We start from the raw sequence: 27,635 nt of genomic DNA on the forward strand, positions 1-27,635 counted from the left end.
GACTATTAAGGGTTTATGTTCTGTGAATTAATGTACAATTATGTAATCTTTATGTATCTTCATAGAAAAGATAAGCTGCATTATTTTCGGCAATACAGTCATCTCAGAACGGTTATCTCTTTCAACATAATAAAGCCATTTCATTAAAATTAGCCAGGAACTTTTATTAAAGCTATAATTCATAGCCTCCTATTGACCAAAATTTGAAACTTAGAAAGTTAAGACTGCTCACTACCATTTTAAAATTTAAACTAAATTTAATGTTCTATATTTTAATTTAATTTCTAAAGTTTAAATTAACAATTTAAAAGAAAAATTAAGATGCATGCTTTATTTTTTTACATGGATAAACACACCAGAGAAAAACATAATCAAAGTGCTTCATAAAATCATCCTACAGCCTCTTGTAAACACTGTAAATTAAAATGTCATATCCAAAATTTAGAACTTAGAAAGTTAAGATTACCTATCAACATTTAAAGATTTAAATTAAGTTTAGCAGTATATTAAAAGCCAATGTGTTGACTCTAAAACATCTGGGAGAAACATAAAATAAATTTTTAACATAAGAAAGTAACATACTATCACATGACTATTTTAAGAAATACTAGTTACATTGAACGGGTTTTTCTTCTATAGCCATTTGGCATGATAAAATAGCCTTCTAATTTCAAGGGTAACTAAAAACATGCATGATGGTTCTCTCTTCTTTTATTAAAAAAGTCTGCTGTTATCTAAGAAGAATTAGCAGAAGTTCAGACCTTCAACGACTCTAAGTTCCTTTCTTCTACCTTTCTCATCTGCTTTACTGGGGCTGAGCTTTCAGCCTACAGCCCTCCAGGAGTTGGGGTAGGAGAATAGTATACAGGGTTGTACCTTTGGTTGGTGGGACGGGGTGATTTTTTTACATCAAAGGAGACTTAGCAAGTTATAAACACATTGAAAATAATGGAAATCAGTTTTCTAACTGCCAAAGAAGAGAGTTACAAATATGGAAAGGGGGATCGTTCTACATCAGATTGGAACTGGAGGTACTGGTATGAATTCATGGTTCAGATAGACAGATAGATAAATAGATTAGAGGAAGATAGATACATGGATGATAGACTGTGTGTGTGTTTGTATGTGTCTATAAATATAGGTCCTTCTCTGTTTGCTCACAAGGCTTAGAAGTAATGACACCCTGGTAGGAATGCATCCACCTGGCACCCAATTCTTGGTTTCTAAAAACCATCTTCTACTAAAAGGAACAAGAGTTCCCTGGAAAAATGTCTAACTTTACAACTGGAGCAGAGATAATACAAGATAAGCCTAGAAAATCCTGTTGAACAAGAAAGCAAAAATGTGCTCATGGAATGGTGAGGACATGTCAGAAGGACACAGAAGACCGCTTGAAGGATTCTCAATAGCCCAATCTGGGACAATTTGACCTCTGTAGATGCTAAACCAGTAAGCAAAAATCTAATAGGAATGAGATATAGTTGGTTTTTATTATCCACAGATTCCATATTTGCAAAGACACCTACTTGCTAAAATTTATTTGTAACCCCAAAAATTAACACTCGCAGCACTTTCACAGTCACGTGCAGACCAGAGAAAAATTTGAGTCATCCAATGCACACATTCCTAGCTGAGGTGGAAAAAGGTGACACTCTGCTTTCTTGTTTCTGCTCGTGTATTGTAAACTCATGTCCTTTCCATAATACATTGTCTCACAGGTTTTGCATTTTTGTACTTTTTGTTGGTGATCTCATTGTTTAAAATCCCTTGTGCTGCAGTGCTGTCTAGGGTTCCTAAAGTGCAAAAGACTATGATGTGCCTTACGGAGAAAATACTCATGTTAGATAAGCTTCCTTCAGGCATGAGTTACAGTGCAATTGACCATAAGTTCAATGATAATGAATCAACCCTATATATTAAATAAGTAGTCTTTAAACAGAAAGATACATAAAGCAAGGTCATGTATTCATTGATTGGTTGAGGATTATGTTGTAATAGGAAGCCAACCCTGTACCCTCCGTAGGAGCGAAGTTCAGTCCAGGCTAATCCAGTGTTCACAGTGACTTTATAGAATATAGCTGCACAAATAATAGGTGTCAACTGTACTTACATTGCCTCAAAATATTTCCCCACAAAGTTCTTTTTAATTACTCATTGATTAAAAATATATTATACTTATTAACTTTAGAATGAAGGAACCTGGCAAATACTATCTTATCCCAGTGATAAAAGTTAGCCTACTAGTGATAGAGCAAATTAACACTATGTGTCTCTGTTCCTATGTACTGAGCATAGCATCATTTCAGTGGTGTGCCTGCAAACATGCATAAATCAGGAAATATCACCAAATCCAAATTGAAGGATAGTCAAAGTTAATGGATATACAAAGTTACTTGCTTGTACCTTTTTTAAAAGATCAAGGTCATAAGAAACAAAAAAGGATGAGTAACTGATTTAGGTTGAAGGAGACTAAAGGGCACAAAAACTAAACGCATGTGATCCTGGATTGAATCTTGGACATCATGGGCATTACTGGGACAATCAGCAAAATTTGGCTGGGGCCTATGGTGTAGATGGTAGCACCAGATCAATGTGAATTGCCTGATTCTTATGGCTGTCCTGTGGTTATATAGGAGAGTGTTCTTGTACTTAGGAAACATACACTGAAGTATTAGGGACAGTAGAGTACCATAACCCTCAATTTCTCAGAAATGTTAACAATTGGGGAATCAGGATGTAGGGTACACTGGTGCCCTGTGCTATTTCTATAGCTTTCATGTAAATTCAAAATTATTTCAAAAACACAAAATTTAGAAGACTAAGTTAGCAAAGAAATTGTTAAACCTTCCTAAATTTGCAACCAAATACTTAATTTTTATGCTACTGAATATATTTTAGATCAGTTTCTTGGTGTCATTTATAACTGTGTCATTGTAAAACCAAAAATGCAGTAAAAAGCATGATGAAGGAGAGATGATGAAATAATGACAGTGATTATCATTTTTTGATCATTTAATGCTAGGAAATCTTACAAATTCAAGCTGGCACTAAAACCAGGAGATGCCTTAAACAGTAGTAAAGTAGGAATAAAATTCAACACAAAGCACCAAAATTCAAGAGGTTATAATTTAAGGTGGTCTATACTCTGAAATCACCTTTAAAAGAAGTGTTAATAGCATTGGCAGATCATTTGCTCCTTCCAGGTGCACACTGATGACAGTATAGGCGGCCCCATCATCATGTGCACGGGGACCTGGTGTTAAATTGTACTCCAATCACAACAGAGCTATGCTGCAATAAATCTGGTGCACCCAGGTACCTCCAAAGCCTTTGGTCAAAATTCAGAAAATCTGAGATAGGTGGTGTGGGTGGATTCTTTTTTTTTTTTTTTTGAGACGGAGTCTCGCTCTGTCACCCAGGCTGGAGTGCAGTGGCATTATCTCAGCTGACTGCAACCTCTGCCCCCAGGGTTCAAGCGATTCTCCTGCCTCAGCCTCCCGAGTAGCTGGGATTACAGGCGCGTGCCACCATGCCTGGCTAATGTTTTATATTTTTAGTAGAGACGGAGTTTCACCATGTTAGCCAGGATGGTCTCGATCTCCTGACCTCGTGATCTGCCCACCTCGGCCTCCCAAAGTGCTGGGATTACAGGCATGAGCCACCATGCCTGGCCGTGACTGGATTCTTATGGAAGCTGATAAGGGATGGTGTTTAGAAGAGACTGGATCAGTCTCTCTGAAGGCAGAGGCCGTAATTTATTCTCCAAACCTGTTGATCACAGCATGATATAAGGCAGAAGGTATTGATATGTTTGTAATTTTTTGACCATTAGCCAAATGGGTTCCAGCATGTGTGAATATTTTATGATCATTCGTAAAATAAGTCATAATTTAAAGTCTGTATTTGATGAAGTTCTTTATTTTTGTTTGTTTGTTTGTTTTAGATAGAGTCTCCCTCTTTCGCCCAGGCCAGGATGCAATGAAGTGATCACAGCTCACTGCAGCCTCAAACTCAGGGCTCAAGAAATCCTCCCACATCAGCCTCCCAAGTAACTAGTACTACAAAAGACCTTTATTTGGATGAGCAAAGCTTAAACAAGCACCAACTTCAGCGAACCTGAAAGGTGCAGTCATCTTTTCAAGTGGGCAGAGAGATGAACTTCCTGGAAGTTTATTTAGTCTGATAAGAAGTATATCCCAGGCTGGAGAGGGCTCTGCAAGTCCCTGTCACACTGAAAGACCCATCCTCTGTGGCTCCTTATACAGAAGCTGCAAGGTTTTTACCATAGGACCTGATATCCCCAAATGAGCTGATTGGACCAGGGAAGGAGGCGGGACTCAGAGGTGCTATCTACAGGCAACCCAACAGCCACCAGAGGCCTAAGGCACCCTATGTGAGCAAAGACTGGCCAAAAACCACTTGACTTTGTTTCCCTTAGAGTGTTTGCATTGGAGACTATAAAGGGCTAATTAGGCATGGCGTATGAAGATTGAGTGAGAGATAAAAGTAAGAAAAACTGAGCCTGGAGCCACAGTGGAGTCTGCAGAGTGACTGTGGAGCTCAATGGCAATGGGCACATCCCTATCTGCCAGGGTCCCAGCCGCTGGGGCTTCTCCTCTCCCCTGGAGCCTTGCACCAGAACCCCAGTATCTCAGGTGGCTTGAACTGGCTTCTGCTCTTTACAACCTGAAAGGATCTATATCATGTGTTTTTGCTGTTGTGTTAGATTACTGAAACAAACTTTGTTTTAATGATATATTTGAAAAACATATGCCAACAAAGGGATTGACCAAGCATAAAAAGCATAAGAAGAAGGCCCAGCTACCATGAACACCACTGAGTGCACCATGCCTGTGAGACCGGGCTGCTGCCTGCCCTTCCACTCTGTAGTCCTACGGTTGCCCTGCCCCAAGCTTCATCCATAGCATGGTCTTCTTCATCTCCGTACTACTTGTGTTATTCCCCACCTGTCTCCTTGGCAAATGTCAAACTCATCCATCAACTTTCAGGATTGGCTTCTGCCCCTGTAGGAAGCATCCACAGCTTCTCTAGACAGTCTAGGGGGCTCCCTCTCTGTGATCCCATGTACTTGGTCCATAGCTCTAGTCATCAGTTCTTAGGTAGCTGCTTGTGTTTACCTGTCTGTTCCTTTCAGGAGACTATAAAAGCTATGACTGCAGGACCTTGGGGTATCTGTACATCTTCAGCTCCCAGCATTCATCCGGCCTATAGGAGGCACTCAAAAAATATACTTGGAATGCATTTACTAACATTCTTTATTATATCACTGCAATAATTTGTACTAAAACAATAGCCATATACTTGTGAAAAAATGAAGTCCATTCCAAAGAGGCATAATTTCCTCCTGGGGAGCAGGTTAGGAGCTAAGAAAGCATAAGTCATAAGATGAAAAGTGGTCCACAGTGGTGAACTCACTGAAAATAGAAAATTATGCTCCTTTTAGAACTATGGTTCTTTAATGCTAAAGAATCCTTAATGGCGTCAGATAAGATTATAAACTAAAATGTCCATTAAAGAAGAATTAAAATACTAACAGGAGAAACAGAAAATATACAACATTGTCCTTTATCCAGCATATCTGGGAAAGAGGTATGCTTAATTTTTCAGATATCTGAGTGATTGCCTCTTTAAGCAACAAAGCTTTAAATATTTTTGTTGTATTAACTGGTAATACTAGTGAATGCATAGCATAATCTGACATTTTCTTCAAGATTCAAAGTCATAATTAGGAATACTAATTTCTGTATGCTAATTAGTTTTTCACCATCTTTTCTAACCTTCATTAATTTTCTGATTTTTTTTTCTGGTTGCAAGAAAATTCCTTCCCCAGGATGTGTTGTTTGTGTGTTTGTTTTTACCCACCGACATTGTGCATCCACACCAACGTTTCTTTTATGTCCTTCTAAAGAGCCCTTCTAAAAGTAAACATAAGCTATTAATTTTGTTCCTTTTACATCTTTTTTTAAAATTTAAACTGGGGATGGGATGAGGACTAGTGCTTGTTTTATTATTATACAAAATAGATAAGTTAGTATTACTATGAAGCAGTTGACTAAATTTTATTACCTCGAAATGTACATTTCTACCCAGGTATAAATCATGAGTATTAAATACCAAAAAAACATACTGGCCCCTCTTAATGCTTTTCATAATTTTTGACATGGATATATCCAGACATACTAACATTTATTTAAAATTTAGTAGCCCAGGCAGTTTATTTTCCTAATGTTTAAATTCCACTAAAATACATACCCTTTTAAAAAAATAATTTATTGTGCCAAAACTCACAGAATATAAAATTAACGATTTTAGAGTAAAAATGTTAGTGGAATTTAGTACGGTCACGATGTTGTGCAACCACCACTTCTATCTAGTTTCAAAATATGAATACTTTCTTACTATTAAAAAAAGTTAAGCATTTTATTTTCAGAAATGGGATTGGAATTCACTTTTATTTTATTCTCTAAATTTTCTGTCATGAACATGTATTACTGTTAGGATCTTGTTTTAAAAGCTGCAATTTTAAAAGGATGCAGAAATGTGTCATCCCTGAAAGTCCTCCCTGACTCAGGCAGCCAACACGGATTCCTTCCTCCTCTTCTTTCCACCTCCTTAGAATGTGCATACCTCCATTTTAGGACTTAACATATTAATATTGTGTCTACTTTCCTTTCTGCCTCCCTTTGAGGGCAAGGTCTGTAACTTTTCATGTATGAATCCTGAGTTCTTAGTCCTGTAGTGATTGTCCAATAAAGATATTTGTGAAAAAGAAAGAAAAATTAAAAAAGAGAAATTTCCTTAGGATAGATATTGCCAGGCATTTATCTCAATAATTAAATTATTGGGTTCCATTTGGAAACCCGTCTAGTCCTTTCCTAAAAGTCTTAAATAACACCCATTTCTTATATAACAGTGCATTTTGAGAGAAGAGTGATCGAACAAGCAGATAAAGGCAGCTTAAAGGGACTAAAGTCAAACAAGGCATAAAATTCACACTGGGCACAGAGACCAAGAGTGAAGATGAAAGCAACCAGAGTGGAAGGTCATATTTATATAAAAGATGGGGATTTTTATTGATAAATTTTAAAAGAACGTGACACTGCCAAAACACAGGGTGCTTTGCAAAGCACATGGGCAGTACCAAGGCCTTTGCCTTGAGGGCATAGGAAAGGCCTCCTCAAGGGGGCGGAAGAAAAGTGGTGTAATAAAGAAAGACAGAGGGAACACCACATGATAATTATGGCTGAAGGAGGCCAGTGAGCAGATACTCCAGCTAGAACACATAAGCTTCTATATTAATCATGTTTGTAAATTTCTATATTTTATAATGCTTTGACTTCTTAAAAAGCTTGCCAGCCAGCGAGAGACTGCCCTCCCAGGACTATCGCCACTACTTAGAGATAGCATTGGGCTCAGCCACCACTGCAAGCATACCCTTCATAAGCAAACCAACCAATCCCAAGTTGGTAGCCCCAACCACCTCCTAATCTAACTCACACACACTTCACCTGTCCTAAATTGCCCAGGGTCAGGTACCAGACAACTGGAGATCATCCTTATAGCCCAGAGCCTATGGACATTATTCAAACTAGCCAATCCTAAGCTCTTTCGCAAGGAGATCCCAACAAAGGCTGTGGCCTAGACTCTGGCCTCGCTCCAATTCTGCCTCCTGACCAACCTGATGCTCCCCCCTGTGGCCCTGCATGGCAGGACATGCCCCCTTCTCTTAGGAAGTGTAAGTAATTTATTCTACCAGTGGTATTAACCTCGTCACATCATCACTCAGACATCTCTATAAGTTAAAATCCCATGGGTGCAAATTATTCAACAGCCTTTAACATCTCATGAAACTCCTTGATCCTCTTCTTTTATAAGTACTTAAAGTGCAGTTGGCCCTCCATATCCATGGATTCTGCATCCATGGATTCAACCAACCACAGATTGAAAATACTCAAAAAAAAAATGAATGGGTGCATCTGTATTGAACACATCAGACTTTTTTCTTGTCCTTATTCCCTAATCAAGACCATATAACAACTGTTTACATAGCATTAACATTGTATTAGGTATTATAAGTAACAAGAGATGATTTAAAGTATACCAGAGGATGTGCATAGCTTATATGCAACTACTGCACCATTTTTATATCAGAGACTTGAGCATCGTGGATTTTGGTATCCACCAAGGAGTTCTGGAACCAATCCCCCGTGGATACCAAGGGATGACTGTATTTAAATGTTCCATTATCTCTAATCTTGCAGTTCCTATCATTTTTATTCTTTAAAGCCTTCTGGTGCATCAAAAAGCTGGTGAAAACATATGATCGTCCTGCAGTGAAAACCTTAGTAACTTTTATGGCCTGTGAATCTCGCATGATCCTGTATGTTCTTGAGCATTTGGCAGATACAACTTTTCCATGCCTGTTATCCAGAAGAATCAAACTATTTTTAGTCAGGGTTTTCTGTAAAAGCAAAACCAAGACTGCTTATCATATGCAACATGGCCAACACAGGACCTACGTGCCCTCATTTCCTGCTCATTTTCTTTGAAAGAAATGACCCCACGGGTTTCCCAATTATAAGGCCCCATGAAGGTACTCTAAGTCCTCCCTCCCCTCCAAAACACACTGGCAAATGGCATTTGCTGCTTGCCTGGAAAAGACAGGAGCTAGATGGCACTAACACGCCACAGTCACCTCACAGCTTAGCACATCGAGCCTGAGACACTTGCCTACGACAAGGGGGTATACATGGCTGCCAGGGCCTAAAATACGTCATTAGTGGCTCCTGGCCACAGTACTACCTTGCTTGTTTAAATCAGCACTCATGAATATGTTCACATATCTTTCTAAGGAGATGCTACTTTGATGAGTCACCCCACAGTTATTTTAATGAGTATAAAGAAAGAGCTTTCTTTTTTAGGGATTCTCTGCCTGGACTGTTACCATTTACCTTTCACCTCCTAAGCTGCAAGTCCAAATCTAAAGATGTGGCTTACCACCAGAAATCATACATACAATAAAATAATAGTCAGACAGGAAAGAAACAAAGAATTCGATACACAGAAAACATAAATAGAGCAGAGCATCCAAACTGGGAGAAAGAATTAAATGTGACCATAAGACTTTTCCTGGGTTTTAGATTTGACTCTGACTTTCCTGGCCATCAAAGCAAAAAGCTGTATAATCATCATTATCAGAAACACAGAAGCATTCTACTTTCTTCCTGGAAAACAAAGTTTTTCCTAACTATGTTCTGGAGCTGTGGTTTTCACAGTGCAGTTCCTGGACCAACAGCTTCAGTATCATCTGGGAAATTGTTAAAAAATGCTAATTCTCAGGCCGCACTCCAGACCTACTGAATCAGAGACTGTGGACTGGGGCCTAAAGACCTGGGTTTTAGGGAGCCTTTGTGGTGATGCTGACGTAGGCTAGGTTTGAGAACCATTGATCCAAAGAAAGGGGTTTTATATAAAGGGCACTGAGCAACCATCCTATGGCAAATATGGGGAATTCAAGCAGCAGCTTTCAATAAAACTGCAAACACAAAATTAAAGTGTAATTTAGCAAAGGCAGTATGCAAGAAGACTAAGAGCACAGGGCCCAGGCATGTAGCTTTTAGTGATCCCTCTTTGCTGGGTCAAAAACTGACCTGAACACATTCATACTATACTTGTTCCAAAACACCTAGCAAAGGAGCATATGCAATGGTTCTGGGTGTTCTTAGGCAGCTCAAGTTCAGAATCTATTCCTTCTGCTTCTCTCAACTAGCTCCTCTCCCCATTATCTGAGGTTCAAACCCTATAATCACGTCTGGTATCTCTCTCTCCATCATTCCCATATCAGTTGTCACATCCTAAAGAAGTGACCTGTTTCACCGGGCGCAGTGGCTCACGCCTGTAATCCCAACATTTTGGGAGGCTGAGGCAATGGATCACCTGAGGTCAGGAGTTCGAGACCAGCCTGGCCAACATGGTGAAGCCCCATCTTTACTAAAAATACAAAAATTAGCCAGGTGTGGGGGCGGGCACCTGTAATCCCAACTACTCAGGAGGCTGAGGCAGGAGAATCACTTGAGCTTGGGAGGCAGAGGTTGCAGTGAGCAGAGATCATGCCACTGCACTCCAGAGCAAGACAGAGTGAGACAAAGCGAGATGGTCTCAAAAAAACAGAAAAAGAAAAAGAAATGACCTCTTTCTCTCATTCAATAATTCATTCATCAAATATTTATTATGTACCTACTAGGTGGTATAAACTTAGCAGGAAATGCAATGGACAAAAAAAAAAAAAAAAAAAAAAAAAATCCCTGTCTTCATGGAGCTCACTTTCTCATTGGGGAGACAATAAATAAGTAAGTAAAATTCATGGTAGGTGAGTGACGGGTGCTAAAGAGAACACTAAAGGCAGGATGGAGGTAGGAAGCCTTGGAGGAGAGGTCAGAGATTTTTAACAGGGTGGCTAAGGAAGGCCTCACTGAAAAGGGGCCATGTGAGAAGTGCACTGAGGAAAGTGAGAGAACATTCCCAGCACAAGTGTGGCAAGCGTAAAAGTCCTGGGGTGAGACTGTCTGGCACGTTTGAGGACCAACAATGAGCCCAGTGAGGCTGAAGCAGAACACACAATAAACAAATGGGACTGAAGGGAGATAAAGTCAAAGAGGTAACCAGGGGTTAAATCATAGGTCATAAAGGAGTGGACTTTTCTATGAATGAGCTGGGAGACCACAGAGCTTTGAGCAAACGAGTGGCATTTTAACATTTCTGGCTGCTGAATGGAAGGCAGGTAGAAAGGCGGCAAGGGTCGAAGCAGCAGGGCCAGTTTAGCAGGCTGCTGTCCTTTCCTTCTCTACTAGTCGAAACCTCTCCACTGGGCTCTGTCTGCAGCTGTCCATCTGCACCCCTTCCTGACAATCTGCTCCTCCTCCTCCCTAATCTACCTCTTTGAGTGCTACCAAACACCAGCTCAAACCTCCCCATTCCCCATTAGAAAAGAAATCGAAGAACGCACACTAGAACTCACGTTCTCCACCGTATGCCCTGCTTGACCTTCCCAACCTCATCTCCCAGGCCTCTGCCACATATATCCAACACACCAACCACAAAACGCTTGTTCAGCACTTTCAAATACATCTACACAGTCCCAGCTTCTGGCCTTTGCTCTCTCTGCCTGAACTTTCCTGACACCCGCCTCCACCTACTGAAATCCTCCCAGTCTTTCGAGGTTCATCTCAAATGCCACCTCCTCCATATAACTTTTCCTGATCCCTCAACTGGATGCTCCTTCTGCAGCCTTGAACCTCCACACCATTGCACCTGTTCTCTTTTTATGGCCTTTAATACATTTCCATCTGTATTTGTCCTGGCTCCCTCAGTGGACTCTAAGCTCTTGGAGGGTAAACCATGGCTCACTCAACTTTATAACTAAAGCATGGAGTACAGCACCCTCTTACAGAGTGAACATTCAGTGAATTCAATGATGCCAACATTATCCTTCCATGAGCAAAATTCTCCAACTTTCAGTGGCCTCTATAAATCAGTTTATCACCTCAGGGTAGCTATTTTATTTAGTTAGGATTTTAAGTATATTGCACTCTAGCAGACAAAATTCTAGCAGAGAAAAACCTGTTACATTTTATGCTTAATTAATAATACTAAGCAATTAAGCTTCAAAGATTAAGAAGTGGGCATAGAAAGTAAAATCATTCTTATGATTAACTGCCACCAAAAGTTTTTTAGATAGAAGGCTGCCCAGTTAAATTTGGAATGCTTTAAAATGCTGGACCTCAAACCTCAGGAAAACGGATTCACTTAGATATTTTAAGTGTTTATTTTTATTGGTAAGATTTTTGATGGAATCAATGTTAATTTCTTTGTGGAATGTAATGCAGATATACTGAGAATTCTACTTTCCCCTTTGTGGTGTCTTAAATCAGCGTTATTCCTGCATAATTTATAATAAGAGTATGAAAACACTGAGTCAGATTTTCTCAATGTCTGTCATTAAAATGTGGAGGTGGAGTATATTTTCTTCTATCATTCTCTGCAATAGAACTTCCCAAAAGGGCACCATTCTGTATGGCTCAAATAATTTTCTTTTTTTTTTTTTTTGTGAGACGCAGTCTTGCCTCTGTCACTCAGGCTAGAGTGCAGTGGCACAATCTCGGCTCACTGCAACCTCCACCTCCCGGTTCAAGCGATTCTCCTGTCTCAGCCTCCAAAGTAGCTGGGATTACAGGTGCTCACCACAACGCCCATCTAATTTTTAAATTTTAAGTAGAGACTCGGTTTTGCCATGTTGGTCAGGTTGGTCTCGAACTCCTGACCTCAGGTGATCTGCCCACGTCGGCCTCCTAAAGTGCTGGGATTACAGGCATAAACCACTGCACCTAGCCAATAATTTTCTGTTTAAGGAAGTATAAGTTACCAACTTCTACCTCCTCTTTGAAGGTACTAATATTGGTATCCAAATTTCAAATATAAAATAAAGACCAAAAGCCAAGCGTGGTGGCTCACACCTGTAATCCCAGCACGTTGGGAGGCTGAGGCAGGCAGATCCCTTGGGCCCAGGAGTTCTAGATCAGCCTGTGAAACATGGTAAAACCCCATCTGTACAAAAAATGCAAAAATTACCTAGGTGTGGTGGCACAGGCCTGTAGTCCCAGCTACTGGGAAGGCTGAGCCAGGAAGGATCACTTGAGCCTGGGAGGTTGAGGCTGCAGCGAGCCAAGATCACACCACTGCACTCCAGCCTGGGTGACAGAGAGAGACTCTGTCTCAATAAAATAAAATAGAATAAAAATTTTAAAAATTAAGACCAAAAGAAGCCCGACTCCAGAAAATAGAAGGGAAAAAAGATCTGGGACTCAAACTCAGTTTTAACTCAAAATGGACTTTTCTATGAATTATTTTTTAAGGCAAGACCTCAATAATAAATCTCAGCTTTGTTAAAAAGTAACCTCAATAATAAATCTCAGCTTTGTTAAAAAAAAATGTTAATAGCAGAATGATTCCTGGGGATTTAATTTGTCCTTTGGAAAATTATATTAAATATTAGTCACTTTCTTCAGGTGATATGTATTAGATACACTAAAGGAAATCAATGTATACAAGATAAAAATGAATTAATTTTAAATATTCTAATTGAACATCATTTTATATCATCAATGTCATTTTTAGCAAAACATTTTCAGTATAATTCAATTAAAACAGCATTTCTTTCTAACAAGATAATGTGTCTCTTGAAGTTCCAGTCTTGATATGATTAGAGAATCCAGTACAAGTGGAAATAAGAAAATGAATCAGCTGTGTGTCCTAGTCAGGAGGTTTGGCTGCAGAAGTAGGATCAGTCATGATAATCAAGCAATAGGGTAAAAAAAGGAGACTTTATCAAAAATACTAACAGGAAAATCAGAATATAAACAGATTTTATAAACCAACTACCCATCACCATTCAAAGACTCCTTTTATTCTTGTTTTTAAAAGAAAATATCTTGAACCATCAAATTGAGCATAGAGAAGACAGAGAAAAGCAACCCCTGGCAGTACAAGAAGATATCCCATAAAACAGTGTATATATTCAATTTCCAAAAATCATTTTTGGATTATCAATGGCCCTGATCGCTTTTGAACTTGCATATCTAAGTATGGGTTCCCCAGGAGTAGGCCCTGAGACAAGAGTTCGCATCTAAGTAATTTATTTGGGCAACTCAGGGAACACTGGGTAGAGAGTGTGGTCGAAGTGCACTGGAAGGGAGGAGAGCCCACGAAAGACACAGAAACACACCTCAGAATTGCCTCCCCCAAGAGGGGCAGGAGCTGCGGTGTTTATCCAGTCATCCAGTTAAGACTTGTCTGGGGCATGGGAGGCCAGGGGTTTCATTCCTTGGTACCTGAAAAGCCCCTCAAGCAGGAGCCAAGCAGTTTTCTCAGCCCACAGAGAAAAACCTTCAGGCAAATAATTTCAGTCCTGGCAGTTAGTGGGCCTCTGCCATGAAAACAGTAGGGTCCAAAAATGTGGACAGGGCATTGATAGCATTGTCTACACTGCATCTTCCAAAAGAACTTCATTCCCAGCAACAGTTGTATCTGCTGTTGATGTTTGATATCAATCTTCTCCCCGCTTTTTTCTACTGTCCAATAGATCATATATTTCATATTCAAGTCACCTAACCCTAAGCTATAAAACATATAATTTTATCTTACATATGACTTTATTTCTCCCTTTGAGTCTACTTTATAGTCTCCATAAATGAAGACTCAAAGGCTGGCCAGGTGCAGTGGCTCACGCCTGTAATCCCAGCACTTTGGGAGGCCGAGGAGGGTGGATCACCTGAGGTCAGGAGTTCGAGACCAACCTGGACACGTGGTGGAATACCATCTCTACTAAAAAAAAAAAAAATACAAAAATTAGCTGGGCGTGGGTGGGCGCCTGTAATGCCAGCTATTTGGGAGGCTGAGGCAGGAGAATTGTTTGAACCTGGGAGGCAGAGATTGCAGTAAGTGGAGATCACACCACTGCACTCCAGCCTGGGTGACCTATCTCAAAAAAAAAAAAAAACAAAAAGAATCAAAGATTATTGCTATGTTTTAAATTCTTTGACATCAACCTTATCTCAACTGAGTTGTGAAAAAAAAAATCACTCTTTTGATAGTAGCCATAATGGTCTACAATAGATTCACAAAAATGTTGGGCTGGTGCACATGGGAAGAGATCAGGCCATGCCAGCATCCAGAGGATGTTTTATGTTATTACAGCATAAGAAGTCATGTACAGTTCCAAAAGTGCACACTGTCACAAAATCATGGGAAGGGAGAGGGTCACATCTAAAATGTAACTGGAAAGAAGCATTTTCAATGAAATAGCACTTCATTTGCTTTCAAAAAATATAGTCTTTAAAAATGGTCCAATCTAACTATTATTGTTCTTAGGCCATAGGGACATGTCTGTAACATATGAGTAAATTTATTCCAGGCTGGAAATGTTCCTGTTTGGCCACACTGTGTATACAGTCAAAATGAGATGATAATGTGCCTAGGTAAATTTTATCTAACACAACCTTGACTGATGAAAGCACTTGATAAATATTATGCTTCATAATTTATATCAAAAAAATCAATTCAGAGAATGTTGGAAACAAAACTAAAACTAATGGGAGTGTCATAGATTTCTGGAATTGAAGGGACTTATTGTCATTCAACAGATATATGAAATACTGAACAAATATTGTCTGGTCATGATCACTTCAAATTGTTTAGGTTATAGATTGCCTAATCTAGTTTAATATAATCAGTATTTTTAAGAGAAATAAAAATGAAAAAAAAAATAAACCATATATCACCAAAACCTTCTGGATGCTTTTACACTGCATTTGGAAGTCCGTCCCCTGGCCACCCTTCTCTGGAGCCACATGCAAGCATTTGACACAGCTGCTAAGTGAGATCCCTTTCTAGTGGTAGGTATTATACTTATGTAGGCATCAAACCACACTGCCAAAGCCACTATTCCCCTGAAATAAACCCTCCATGGCACAATGCACTTGATTTTTAATATTTTAAAAATCAGACATCTCTAATTGTAGTAAATAACATATATAGACATCTGTTTCTTTATGATCTAAATCAGTGCTTCTCAAACTGTGTGTGAGGAAAAACCATTTTTTTTAATTATTATTTCTAGTCTGTCATCTACTAATACTTTTGCAAAATACACAAATGATGAATTATTTAAAAATTAATTTTTAAATAACATACAAAATATAACCTTAATTTTTAAATTATTCTTAGATGCAACAGACAAAAAAAATGACTCTGTCAAGTTTCTAAGAGTTTTGCAACACTTACTCTCAATCTTAGTACTTATCTGGCCACAGGTCAACCACAGACGGTGGGTAGACAGCATGGGCCTGGGACCACACTATGAGTAGCACTGATCAAAGCGCCATGCATGTATTTATTCAAGAGGTATACTTTACCTCTGACATCCTTTCCAAATCCCATCGAAGAAACTTTTTTGTCCACTTGTTCACTGTTGTTTGATTTCTCCTTCAGAACATCGTCATCACTAACAGCATCAACAGAAAATTTTTTCTTTTTCTTTTTCTTGTGTCGAGGTGGAAGCTTTTTTGGGAAAGTAAACATTGGGAATATCACAAGAAACATTGCAATGGCACAAAGGAGGAATCCACTCCACCTAAAAAATTGGAAAATGTGAATAGCATTTACGGCTTTTCTTTTGTGAGTGAGAACAAATTAGTAAAGTAGAAGTTTGTGGTGAAAAAATTCTGGAGAAAACTTTTTATAATCAACTGTAAAGCAGTAGGAAGTTGAGCAAACTAAGAAAATGAAGGAATTCTCCCTTTCTGTGATATAAATGAGAAATGTACTCAATAATTATACCAGTGTTATACTGAATATCATAATCAGCAACCTGATTAGAATTTCATTCAAGTATTTTTGAGCACCAATGAGTTAGTTCTGCTAGCATTGCTAACCTTCTACAATGTGTATTTTATGATAAATCCCTAAATTATAAATTCAATAGAAAAATAATGTGGACAATAGCATGTTATGTGGACCAATATAGACATTTTTTTCTCATAAGAAAAGCATTAATATCCCATGTGAAATATGTTTTAAATTACTGAGAATATTCAAATATTTTTCTGCAAACACTTAAGAATGTATTGACCCGGCCGGGCACGGTGACTCACACCTATAATTCCAGCACTTTGGGAGGCCAAGACAGGAGTTTGAGACCAGCCTGGCCAACATGGTGAAATCCTGTCTCTATTAGAAATACAAAAATTATCCGGGTGTGGTGGTGGACACCTGAACCCCAGCTACTCAGGAGGCTGAGGCAGGAGAATCACTTGAACTTGGGAGGCACATGTTGCAGTGAGCAGAGATCAGGCCACTGCACTCCACACTCCAGCCTGGGTGACAGAGTAAAACTTAAAAAAAAAAAAAAAAAAAAAAAGGAATGTATTGCTGCCCATTTAGCTGGCCTTCACAACACTTCACCAAGTATGAGGGTTACCAACAAAGACATTTAAACTTAGTCCTTGCCTTCAAGAACCTACAACCTGTTCATAAGCAAGCTAAAAATATAAGAAACAACCTCTAAGAAATGCAAAATGTATATAATTAAATATTAGATTATATGGTACAGATTATGAGTGCTATCAAAATTCAGAGAGGGGAAATTAATGTGTATCGGAAAGCTTCCCAAGAAAAGTAGAACAGGAGGTATTAGACTCAGAATTCTGTCTTGAAATTCACCTGAGGTTGCCACGTTGCAGAGCACTAGGAAGCAAATACAGGGAGTAGAATGAAATTGTAGTATTAGAGCCCTGGGCTTCTTGACTGCATGATGCCCCATGGGGCAATTTCTCAGTCTCCTTTCAACCTTTCCTTAGCAATCAGAGGTCTCTGGTGCTCCCTAACAGGGTAGCCATGTTCTAACTATGATTCCTCACCTCCAAACTCTGCCATTCAAGCTTCCAAGTTCATAAATGCTCAACACATTCCCATCAATTGTAACCAGAATGCAAGCAGCATCATAAGTATTAATGCTGAATTCAATCAAGTAAGAATATAATCCACTGCAAAGTGAAAATTCATTTTTTAAAATAATGTTTCTATTAAAGTGCTGTTATCAGCTGCTAAAGGTCACAGTTGAGAGAATGATTCCTACAATAAGTCATTAATAATTTAGTGCGCTATTTTCAAAGATATTTAAAGTTACATTAAATGAAGATTTTAAGATAGTCAGGAAAGGGCTTTATTTTGAGAAGTTTTTTCGGGGCAGACTTCCAGCAATCTCTGTTATTCAGAATGTAATCACCAGCCCAGTGCCTGACACAGATTAGGTACTCAAAAAAATCTGCTGAATAAATAAATTGAAAGAGACAGTTTTAATTTTTAAAATGTCAGCTGGTTGCGGTGGCTCACACCTGTAATCCCAGCACTTTGGGAGGCCGAGATGGGTGGATCACCTGAGGTCAGGAGTTCGAGACCAGCCTGCCCAACATAGTGAAACCCCATCTCAACTAAAAATACAAAAATTAGCCAGGCATGGTGGCAAGTGCCTGTAATCCCAGCTACTCGGGAGGCTGAGGCAGGAGAATGGCTTGAACCCAGGAGGCGGAGGTTGCAGTGAGCCGAGACCTTGCCACTGCACTCTAGCCTGGGCAACAAGAGTGAAACTCTGTCTCAAAAAAAATAAAAATAATTAAAAAGGTCATCTGTCTATAGAGACATAGCTATGATAATGCCTGGCCCCCCTCAATACTTGGCTGCTTATGAGGTCCTTACCCATCAGGCACTGCTCACTTGCCTCTGGAGCCTCTCTCCACGAACTCTCCATTCCAGTCCCCTGAATCCCTGCACCTCCCTGAGCTCTCACACTCTCTCCAGAAAAGGGCAGGCAGTGTAGTGTAGGGGACAACTCATGGGCTGTGGCTTCAGGCAGACCTGGGTTTGTATCCTGTCTTTACCACTTGCTTACTATAGGATCGTGGGAAAATTATTTTGCTTTTCCAAATCAGCCTTCTTATCTACAAGAGGGGTATTAAGTATGTTTGGGGATCATCAAAATTAAATAAGACAATGTTATGATGGATGTCATAAAACATCTGTCCCCAAATTAGCAATCAGTTCATGATAGCTAGTTTTGTGTGGCTGGTTTGCTTTTTAATTAATTATTTATTTATTTTGATTTTTTTCTTTAGAGACAGTGCCTCACTGTGTCGCCCAGGCTGGAGTGCAGTGGCACGATCATGGCTAACTGCAGCCTTGACCTCCCGAGTTCAAGTGATCCTCCCACCTCAGCCTACCAAATAGTTGGGACTACAGGCACAGTGGCTAATTTTTTATTGTTTTGTAGAGAAGTGGGGGGGTCTCACTATGTTGCCCAGGTTGGTCTTGAACTCCTGGGCTCAAGTGATCTGCCCGCCTCAGCCTCCCAAAGTGCTGGGATTATAAGCGTGAGCCACCGCACCCGGCAAGCTTTTTACATAGCATTGCACTCAGCCTCCCTGCCCATCCCAGCCCCAGCCATTGACTTAAGATTATATGCAAACATTAAAAATTTACTCATAATAGCCCAAAGTGAAGGTGCATAACAGGAAGGGGAGAAATATCGCAAATAAACAAAAATAATACAAAAATAATATTAAAGTGTGGGGTCACTTCAAGGCAGAGCAAACCAACTCGCATTATTCAACAGTCTCAACATCGATACAACACATCATATAATAATGATGCTAAAGAGGACTCTGAGAAAAGCTGAGACAAGAAAGTATGCAGTACCTGTTGGAAAAAGACACATCAATAATAGCTACACTTGAAAAGCCAAGCTACCTAAATCCCTTTCATGAACCATGACTCAGAGACCATTCACTAAGGGGGCCAGTTAAGAGAATGAACTGAGAGCTCTGCTCTGGAGTCAATTTCTTTTCCCAGCTCTCACTGACTCTGAGGCTTATGGAAAATTATTGAACTCCCTGAGCATCAATTTCCTCAGCTGCAAAATGTACATACCAGTGTCTACCTATGGTTGTTCCAAGGCTTAAATGAGAATGTTTGTAGAGCTTAGTATAATGCTTGACACAAAATAAGCACCCAATACATTTTAGCATTATTTATTCATTCCTTCCTTCCTTCTCCCTTTCAGCACGTACCTATTGAAAACTTATCACTGCTGCTAGACATCGTATAAAATAACATTGCATCAAATAACTATGTCTTTGTTCAAGGTAGAAGTCTGTTACAAGCAGTTACTCAATAAAATTCAAATTCATGTTTAAATAGACCCTCATTATATATTTCTATATTGACAATCTTTATCATGTATAGAACTAACATTGAGCCATTAAAAATGGATAAAATTACTTGAGCACTGATTAAATTCAAAGGACTGAATAGCTAACACGTACTGTACAGCAGGAACAACTTAGAGTGCTAGACATGTAAACTCATTCATTACTCACAATGACCCTATGATAATAAGTACCATAACTACCTTCTTTTATGGATTATAAAAACTGAGGCATAGAGTAACTTCCCCAAGGTCACATAGGTATCAGGTGGCAGACTAGGGTTTAAACCCAGGGGAATATGGATTCAGGGTCTATACTCTTCATCTCTCAATTTTATTATTTATTTATTTATTTATTTATTTATTTATTTATTTTGAGATAGAGTCTCGCTCTGTCACTCAGGCTGGAGTGCAATGGTGCAATCTCAGCTCACTGCAACCTCCGCCTCCCAGGTTCAAGCAATTCTCCTGCCTCAGCCTCTCAAGTAGCTGGGACTACAGGCATGCACCACCACACTCGGCTAATTTTTTTGTATTTGTAGTAGAGATGGAGGCTCACCACGTTAGCCAGGGTTATCTCGAACTCCTGACCTTCAAGTGATCCACCTGCCTCAGCCTCCCAAAGTATTGAGATTACAGGCATGAGCCACCTTACCCAGCCCTCATCTCTCAATTTTGCTGCCAACTGGACTAACATCTAAAAACAGTTCAAAAGACAGCATAAAGCACCGGTAAGACTAAAGCTCCTGCCTTCCCTCCTTCTCCCTACCCGAGCTGGTTCTCCCCATCTTTCCCTCCAGATGTTTCCCTGTCACTGTGCCCTCCTTAAGGACCTCTAAATAGAACACAGAACATATGCTGGATGTTCATAAATAGAGTTAATTAATCTGGTTTTCTGACAATGAAAAAAGTCTCTACTCTGATTTATTTCTGAACTGGAAAGAAAACAGACAAGACCAAAAATTTCACTATGAGTCAAGAACTTAAAACTCCCGTGTTATTTCCCTAATGCTGACAGGGGAACTCCTTTCTGTATGATTTAAAAATTCTACCAGACATAACACTTCCAGCTTCAAAGAGCATTACTTATGAAAATAGGAAGTGTGTATAACAATTAATATCTGTTAGCTGCTTTGAAAATCAATAGTGTTAAACATTATTCCTACCAACCTCGGAGTTATGATGTTATTATCATGTAATGAAACACAGAGAGAACCAAGTACTCTAAGACATTTTTTAGAAAGTAATTACTTTCTCCATGTGTGTCTATGTTCCAAAAAAAAGTGAGTGAGTAATTACTTGGCACATATCTTTTCTAATACTGAAGTATTCTCTCTACTATAAAGTGAAAATGCCTTATCAATGTATATATATTGCTAATTCCCATGAAATGAATTCAGGACACCAATATTTTCAGTTAGTGCTTGCAATTGTGAAACATAACTTATCATGTTCAAGTTGAGGACTGCAAGAACTCAAACACAACTCTGTTATTTGGATAAATAACATAACATCCAAAGTTGAAGTTCTCATTCTGAGTCCCAAGCATTACTTATTTTGCAGGACAATTAAGTCCCAGCAAGCGAGAAAGCAGCTAAATCTCTAGCACATGTGAGGAAACAAAATACTAGCAAGAAAAAAGGGTCACTGAGAGTGTGACAATGGAGAAGCAGGACTGGTATTCCAGGCAGTGGGAGAGGGTTGTAAAGCAGACACACAAATACAATAAGAAAGTGAAAACAATGTATTTTTTTAAGGCACAGAAAAGATACTGAAAGGTATGATTAAAGTCAGCAGGAAAGTCCCCACACAGCCACAGCAGTCCTTTTCCTTCACTCTGCTATAAAGGAAGCACCCCAATCCTAAAGAATGCGGATTAAGCCAGTGTCCCCAAACCCTCTGTATAAGCTCCCTGCTATAAGAAGTTACCACACACTTTGTGGCTTCAGGCAACACAATGTGATTCATGTCACAGTTCTGGAGGTCAGAAGTGTAAAATGGTTGAAAGCGCTGGAGGCTGGGGGAAGAACCCATTTCCTTGCTTTTCCAGCTTCTAGAGTCCACCTGCATTTTTGCTCGCAGCCCCTTCCTCCATCTTCAAGGCACATCACTCCAACCTGTGCTTTAATCATCGAATCTCCTTCTCTGATTCTTGCCCTCCTGCCTCCATCTTTCCTTTGATTACACTGGGCCCACCCAGGTCATCTAAAATAATATCAAAGTCCTTAATCACATCTGCAAAGTCCCTCTTGCCATGTAAGATAACATATTCATAGGTTCTGGGGATTAGGACGTAGCTTTCTTTGGGATGTTATTAACCTGCCTGTCACCCCTTCCCAGGCACCTTTCAGCTATTTTTTGTCTCCCTATTGGAAAAATTTTAAATACAAGTATACCATGACTTTAACTATTATTAGTAAGAACTGAAATTTAAAAATTAGAAAACAGAACTTACCAGTTTCCAATGAAACGAGGGTCATTCTGGTCAAGGTGAACAGGATTTCTGGGATCAACATAAAAACCAATAAGAAGTCCACCTAATAAATATCCCACTGCAGGGCCAAGTGCTCCCATGACATACATGATGGCTGAGAAGACAGAAGGGGAAATGTGAAATACAGCGACGTTTGATTACATGTTAGGAGTTCTCTCATTTCACTCTCATACCATAGACATCTCACAGTTCAATCCAGTTAACTTCCAAAAATGGGGACCTTCGGAGATTTGTGCCCATGTTTGCATCTTGGTTTTGAAGCTTGCCCTTTATTTACCCATCGTCCTCTTAGAGCATAAGAATAATTGGGAAATCTTTTTGGTGGCTTTTGTTTTGTTTTGTTTTGTTTGTTTCTTTCTTTCTTTTTTGAAACAGAGTCTCCCTCTGTCGCCCAGGCTGGAGTGCAGTGGCGCGATCTCAGCTCACTGCAAGCTCCACCTCCCAGGTTCATGCCATTCTCCTGCCTCAGCCTCCCGAGTACAGTGCGACTACAGGTGCCCGCCACCACACCCCGCTAATTTTTTGTATTTTTAGTAGAGATGGGGTTTCACCGTGTCAGCCAAGATGGTCTCAATCTCCTGACCTCGTGATCTGCCTGCCTCAGCCTCCCAAAGTGCTGGGATTACAGGCGTGAGCCACAGCACCCGGCCCTGTTTTTTAATGTAAGTGTTCAGGCCCCACTCCAGAACCACTAAATTCTAATTTCTAGAAATAGAGACCCAGGCTAGTTAATGAGGCAGTCACTGAATAACCAAGAGAAGATTTTTTTTTATGTCTAAGATAAGGAAAAAAAAAGAAAAAAGTAGGTGTCACTCGTCATAGCTAGAAGATTCTAGCAGGATGAGGGAATTCAAGGCCAGATTTTGCTATGAGGCTGGATTCAGCTGAATTGACAAAACTGCTTAAGTGTCCTCAGATTGCTAATATTTTTTCAAACCACCATGTCAGAATTAAATAAGATGTTACAATGCATTCGGTTTACTGTTAATTGAAGTATCTTATTCAAATATGAATAAATCTGCCTAAATGGCATGGATCAAAAGTTCCAAATGAAAAGCACCAACCACAGATGAACCAGAAAATAATTTTTTAAAGCACATGCCCAAGGGGGGTGGGGAGAGCATGTCTCGCTGCCAGTGGATCAAAAAGTTGTCACTGTACCCAAAAATCTTGCCATCAAAATGGGCGTATAGGCCGGGCACAGTGGCTCACGCCTATAATCCCAACACTTTGGAGGCCAAGGCTGGTGGATCACCTGAGGTCAGGAGTTCAAGAGCAGCCTGGCCAACATGGTGAAACCTTATTTCTACTAAAAATACAAAATTAGCTGGGTGTGGGGGCACATGCCTGTAATCCTAGCTACTTGGAAGGCTGAGGCAGGAGAATCGCTTGAACCTGGGAGGTGGAGGTTGCAGAGAGCCAAGATGACGCCATCGCGCTCCAGTCTGGGCAACAAGAGCAAAACTCCAACTCAAAGAAAAAAAAAAAAAAAAAAAAAAAAAAAACAGGCCAGGCGCAGTGGCTCACGCCTGTAATCCCAGAACTTTGGGAGGCTGAGGCAGGTGGATCACTTGAGGTCAGGAGTTCAAGACCAGCCTGGCCAACATGGTGAAACCCCATTTCTACCAAAAATACAAAAATCAGCTGGGCATGGTGATGCACACCTGTAATCCCAGCTATGCTGGGTGGGAGGCTGAGGTGGGAAAATCACTTGAACCTGGTAGGCAGAGACTGCAGTGAGGCGAGATCACACCACTGCACTCCAGGCTGGGAAACAGAACAAGACTCCAAAAAAAAAAAAAAAAAAAAAGGGGGTGTATAGCAAACAACAAATTCATTAGCATTCCTTTAATTTTTTATTTTTCAATTTTCACTTTTATAATTTAAAATTATAAAGTAAGTAATATTTTGCCAATTTTAAAATTTTAAGATAGGATATGGAATTCCTTGAGAATCATAGAAAAATCTAGCCATATTCCAAACCTAATTTTTTCCTATTTGAACTCAGTTATTTGGGGACAAATCAATAAACACTTTTTTTTTTTGAGACGGATTCTCTGTCGCCCAGGCTGGAGTACAATGGTGTGATCTTGGCTCACTGCAACCTCTGCTGCCCCGGTGCAAGCGATTCTCTTGCCTCAGCCTCCCCAGTAGCTGGAATTACAGGCACCTGCCATCGCACCAGGCTAGTTTTTGTATTTTTAGTAGAGACAGGGTTTCACCATGTTGGCCATGCTGGTCGCGCACTCCTGACCTTGTAATCCACCCACCTCGGCCTCCCAAAGTGCTGAGATTACAGACGTGAGTCACCACACCCAGCCAATAAACACTTTTAAGGCACTGTTGTGTACAAGGCCTGGTAACAAACTCAGACGTTAAGTGTTCCTCATTTCCAATGTCATCATACATTGTTAACCACTGAGTAAATAAGGAAGCTTTGCCATATCCTTTAAAGTTACCAGAAAGCAAACTGAAAAAATTAGAATGGCTTCACCTTACTTTATCATTCACACCTAAATACACTTTGAATGATTTTGTACCTCCTGTTACTTTTAACCACAAACAGCAAGACAGTAATTTAACACCTGCTCTCACTTTTCACACTATTTCAAAAGAGAAAGCACAGTGTTTATTTTATAAAATCATCTGCTTATAACAATAAGACATTAAGTTCTTTGACTCTCCATCTGTGTTTGGAAATGGAGAATGGAGGCAGAGCCACAAGTAATTCGTACTTTTTCAAAAGCATGCTTCTTATCAATAAAATTAGAATTTTGATAAAGATCTCGTTAATCTCTTTGTTTGTAGCCTAGACTGTAACTCAGGAATAGAAAGTACTTTTTCTGTTGTAGGTATTCCCATCCGCATATGAAGATAACACTTATGTTTACACCTCCAGACAAACCAGCATCATTTACCGCTTAAAACTGTAATGAAGCCAAAATGTGACATGAATCATTCTCCCAAAATAGTTCTTCTGGCATGAAAGAGGCTATCTTACAAACACAGACAGGGAAAAGGGTATTTCCCCCATAGTGTTTATGCCAGGGGCACCTGAGTGCAACATCTTGGAGTGGCAAGCGGGATTGTGCAGGATGTGTACTGGCAGACACACAATATCCAGTAAGAGGAAAATTCATTAAATAGCATTCACCAAAAAAACCCTTAACTACTCCCTAAAATATAGATAAAGCTTTTTAAAATTCAGAAAGGTAACCAGAAACATTTATTTCTATTATATAGCAAGCAAGTCCAGTGGAATCACTCCCATATATATCTGTGTGCCTGTGTGTATATATATGTATGTATATGTGTGCCTGTGTGTGTATGTATATGTATGTATATGTGTGCCTGTGTGTATACAGATACATATATATACACACACACACACACACACACAGGCACACATATACATACATATACAACTACATATATGTGTATATGTGTATATATTACTGTATATTGCAATTATATATGTATACATACACATATATAACTGTATATTACAGTTATATAAGAATGTGTGTATATGTATATTACTCTGTATGTGTATTTTATACATATATACATATATACATACACACACACACAGAGGCACATATACATATATAATTCTTGACCTGGTCCCATTTAGTAAATAAGTCATTCTCTGGGAAGAAATATTTCTGGCTAGAAGAAGCCTTTCTGGCTACTGCACTAACATTAGTGGATTAACCAATGGTTCTCATTCAGAGCTTATAAGAGAAGTAAATTGTTGAAGCAAACCCGTACCACTCAACTCTTCCAGTCGAAAACTCTCAGTCATTCCTACTGACTGAAGGTAAAGGTCTAAACTGTCCTACTTGGAGTTCAAGTGCAGGATAAACCAGCCTCCTGCTACCATTCTATCTTAAAACTATAAGATCTAAAGCCTGTACTCCAGGCCCCATGCTCAGCACAGGCCTAGGTGGAACCAGGTCCTTTCCTTTGCTGACCTCACCATACTCTCCCTGGGCCTTTCCAACTTTCTGAATCCTATCTATTCTTCAAGGTCCAACCAAGTCCAGGCCTGACTGTCCTCCCCTAAGTGGCCTCTCTCCTCAGAATCCCTGTAGACTCTTTTCTGTCTATTCTAGCAGCCCTCACACTCCATCATGCATCTCTAGAAGTAAAAGCTTTTCAGCATTTATCTTGAATGGAAGTGTTTTCTGTGTAATGCGTAGGTACTATTAGTCTCTCTCTCACAGCTGACTTCAAATGCATCAGTAAATCCTGTTGGTTCTCCCATCAAATTATATCCAGCATCTAGCCCCTTCTCCTCACCTCCATAGCTAATACTCTGGTCCAGGCTCATCTGGAAAACTGCCCTAGGCCTTCCAGCTGGTCTCCTGGCTTCTGCCCTTACTTCCCGACAGCGTATGTCAACACAGCAGCCTTAATATCCTCTAGAAACATGAGCCAGATCATGTCACTTCTTGGCTCACACCCTCCAGTGCCTTCCCATCCCACTCACAGCACGAAACCCATGTGTAGCTACAGGGACCTGCCGACACATTGGCACCCTCTCCTTTGTCTCCCCGCTTCATCTCTCATCACTCCCTGTTCCCTAGGCTCCAGTCATACTGGTCCCCTCATTCTTTAACCTTCCAGGCACATCTCCACCTTAGGGTCTTAGCAGTTGCTCTGTGTGCACATGTGTGTTTGTGTGTGTGTGTGTGTGTGCATGCATGTGTGTGTGTGTGAGTGTGTGTGGGTGTTTTGAATGCTCTTCTGCCACATGGCCACACGGTTCCTTCACTCACTCCCTCCAGGTAGTTACTCAAACAGTTCCTTCTCACTGATGCCTGACATGGCCACCTCAACTAAAAATTAAAGACTCTTTGCCCAATTCTTACCACCCCTTTTCCCGCTTTATTTTTTTCCTTAGTGTATATCGCCACCTAACACTACATATTTCCTTTGTCCATCTTGTTTATCATCTGTCTTCCCCAACTGGAACATAAGCTCCTCAAGAGATGCTGGTCAGTGGTGCTCACTGCTGTGTCCCCAGTGCACTGCGCGTGGAGGAGGCACACAGCCATCTGCACTCACATGCTTGTTACTCTCACTGCTCCCATTCAGCCAGTGAACGCTCTACTGTCATGAACAACAGTAGATGTCATGATGAAACTCTTCCTCAGTGTACACCAGCTACTGACATCTTAGCTAACAACAGCAGATATCAACCCATATTTCATGCAGTGAACTTGATAAATTTCGTGTTTTTTGACTGTGTCCCAACAGATCTGATTACACGTCATTGGTTTTCTCTCTTGATGAAGAACTTGG

General features: G+C 39.9%; 1 protein-coding gene across 1 annotated transcript in view; it reads right to left on the reverse strand.

Annotated features, from left to right (window-relative positions):
• SLCO5A1 (solute carrier organic anion transporter family member 5A1) overlaps positions 1–27,635 on the reverse strand; it is a 162,077-nt gene that overhangs the window by 70,457 nt on the left and 63,985 nt on the right. The window contains exons 3-4 of the mRNA XM_054498563.2: positions 22,290–22,422; positions 15,990–16,207 (exon numbers count right to left, since the gene is read on the reverse strand). Of these exons, the coding sequence (XP_054354538.2) occupies positions 15,990–16,207; positions 22,290–22,422 (351 nt within the window). The remainder of the gene's footprint in view (positions 1–15,989; positions 16,208–22,289; positions 22,423–27,635) is intronic.

Source organism: Pongo pygmaeus, chromosome 7 (genome assembly GCF_028885625.2).
Source record: "Pongo pygmaeus isolate AG05252 chromosome 7, NHGRI_mPonPyg2-v2.0_pri, whole genome shotgun sequence".
Classification (NCBI taxonomy): Eukaryota; Metazoa; Chordata; class Mammalia; order Primates; family Hominidae; genus Pongo; species Pongo pygmaeus.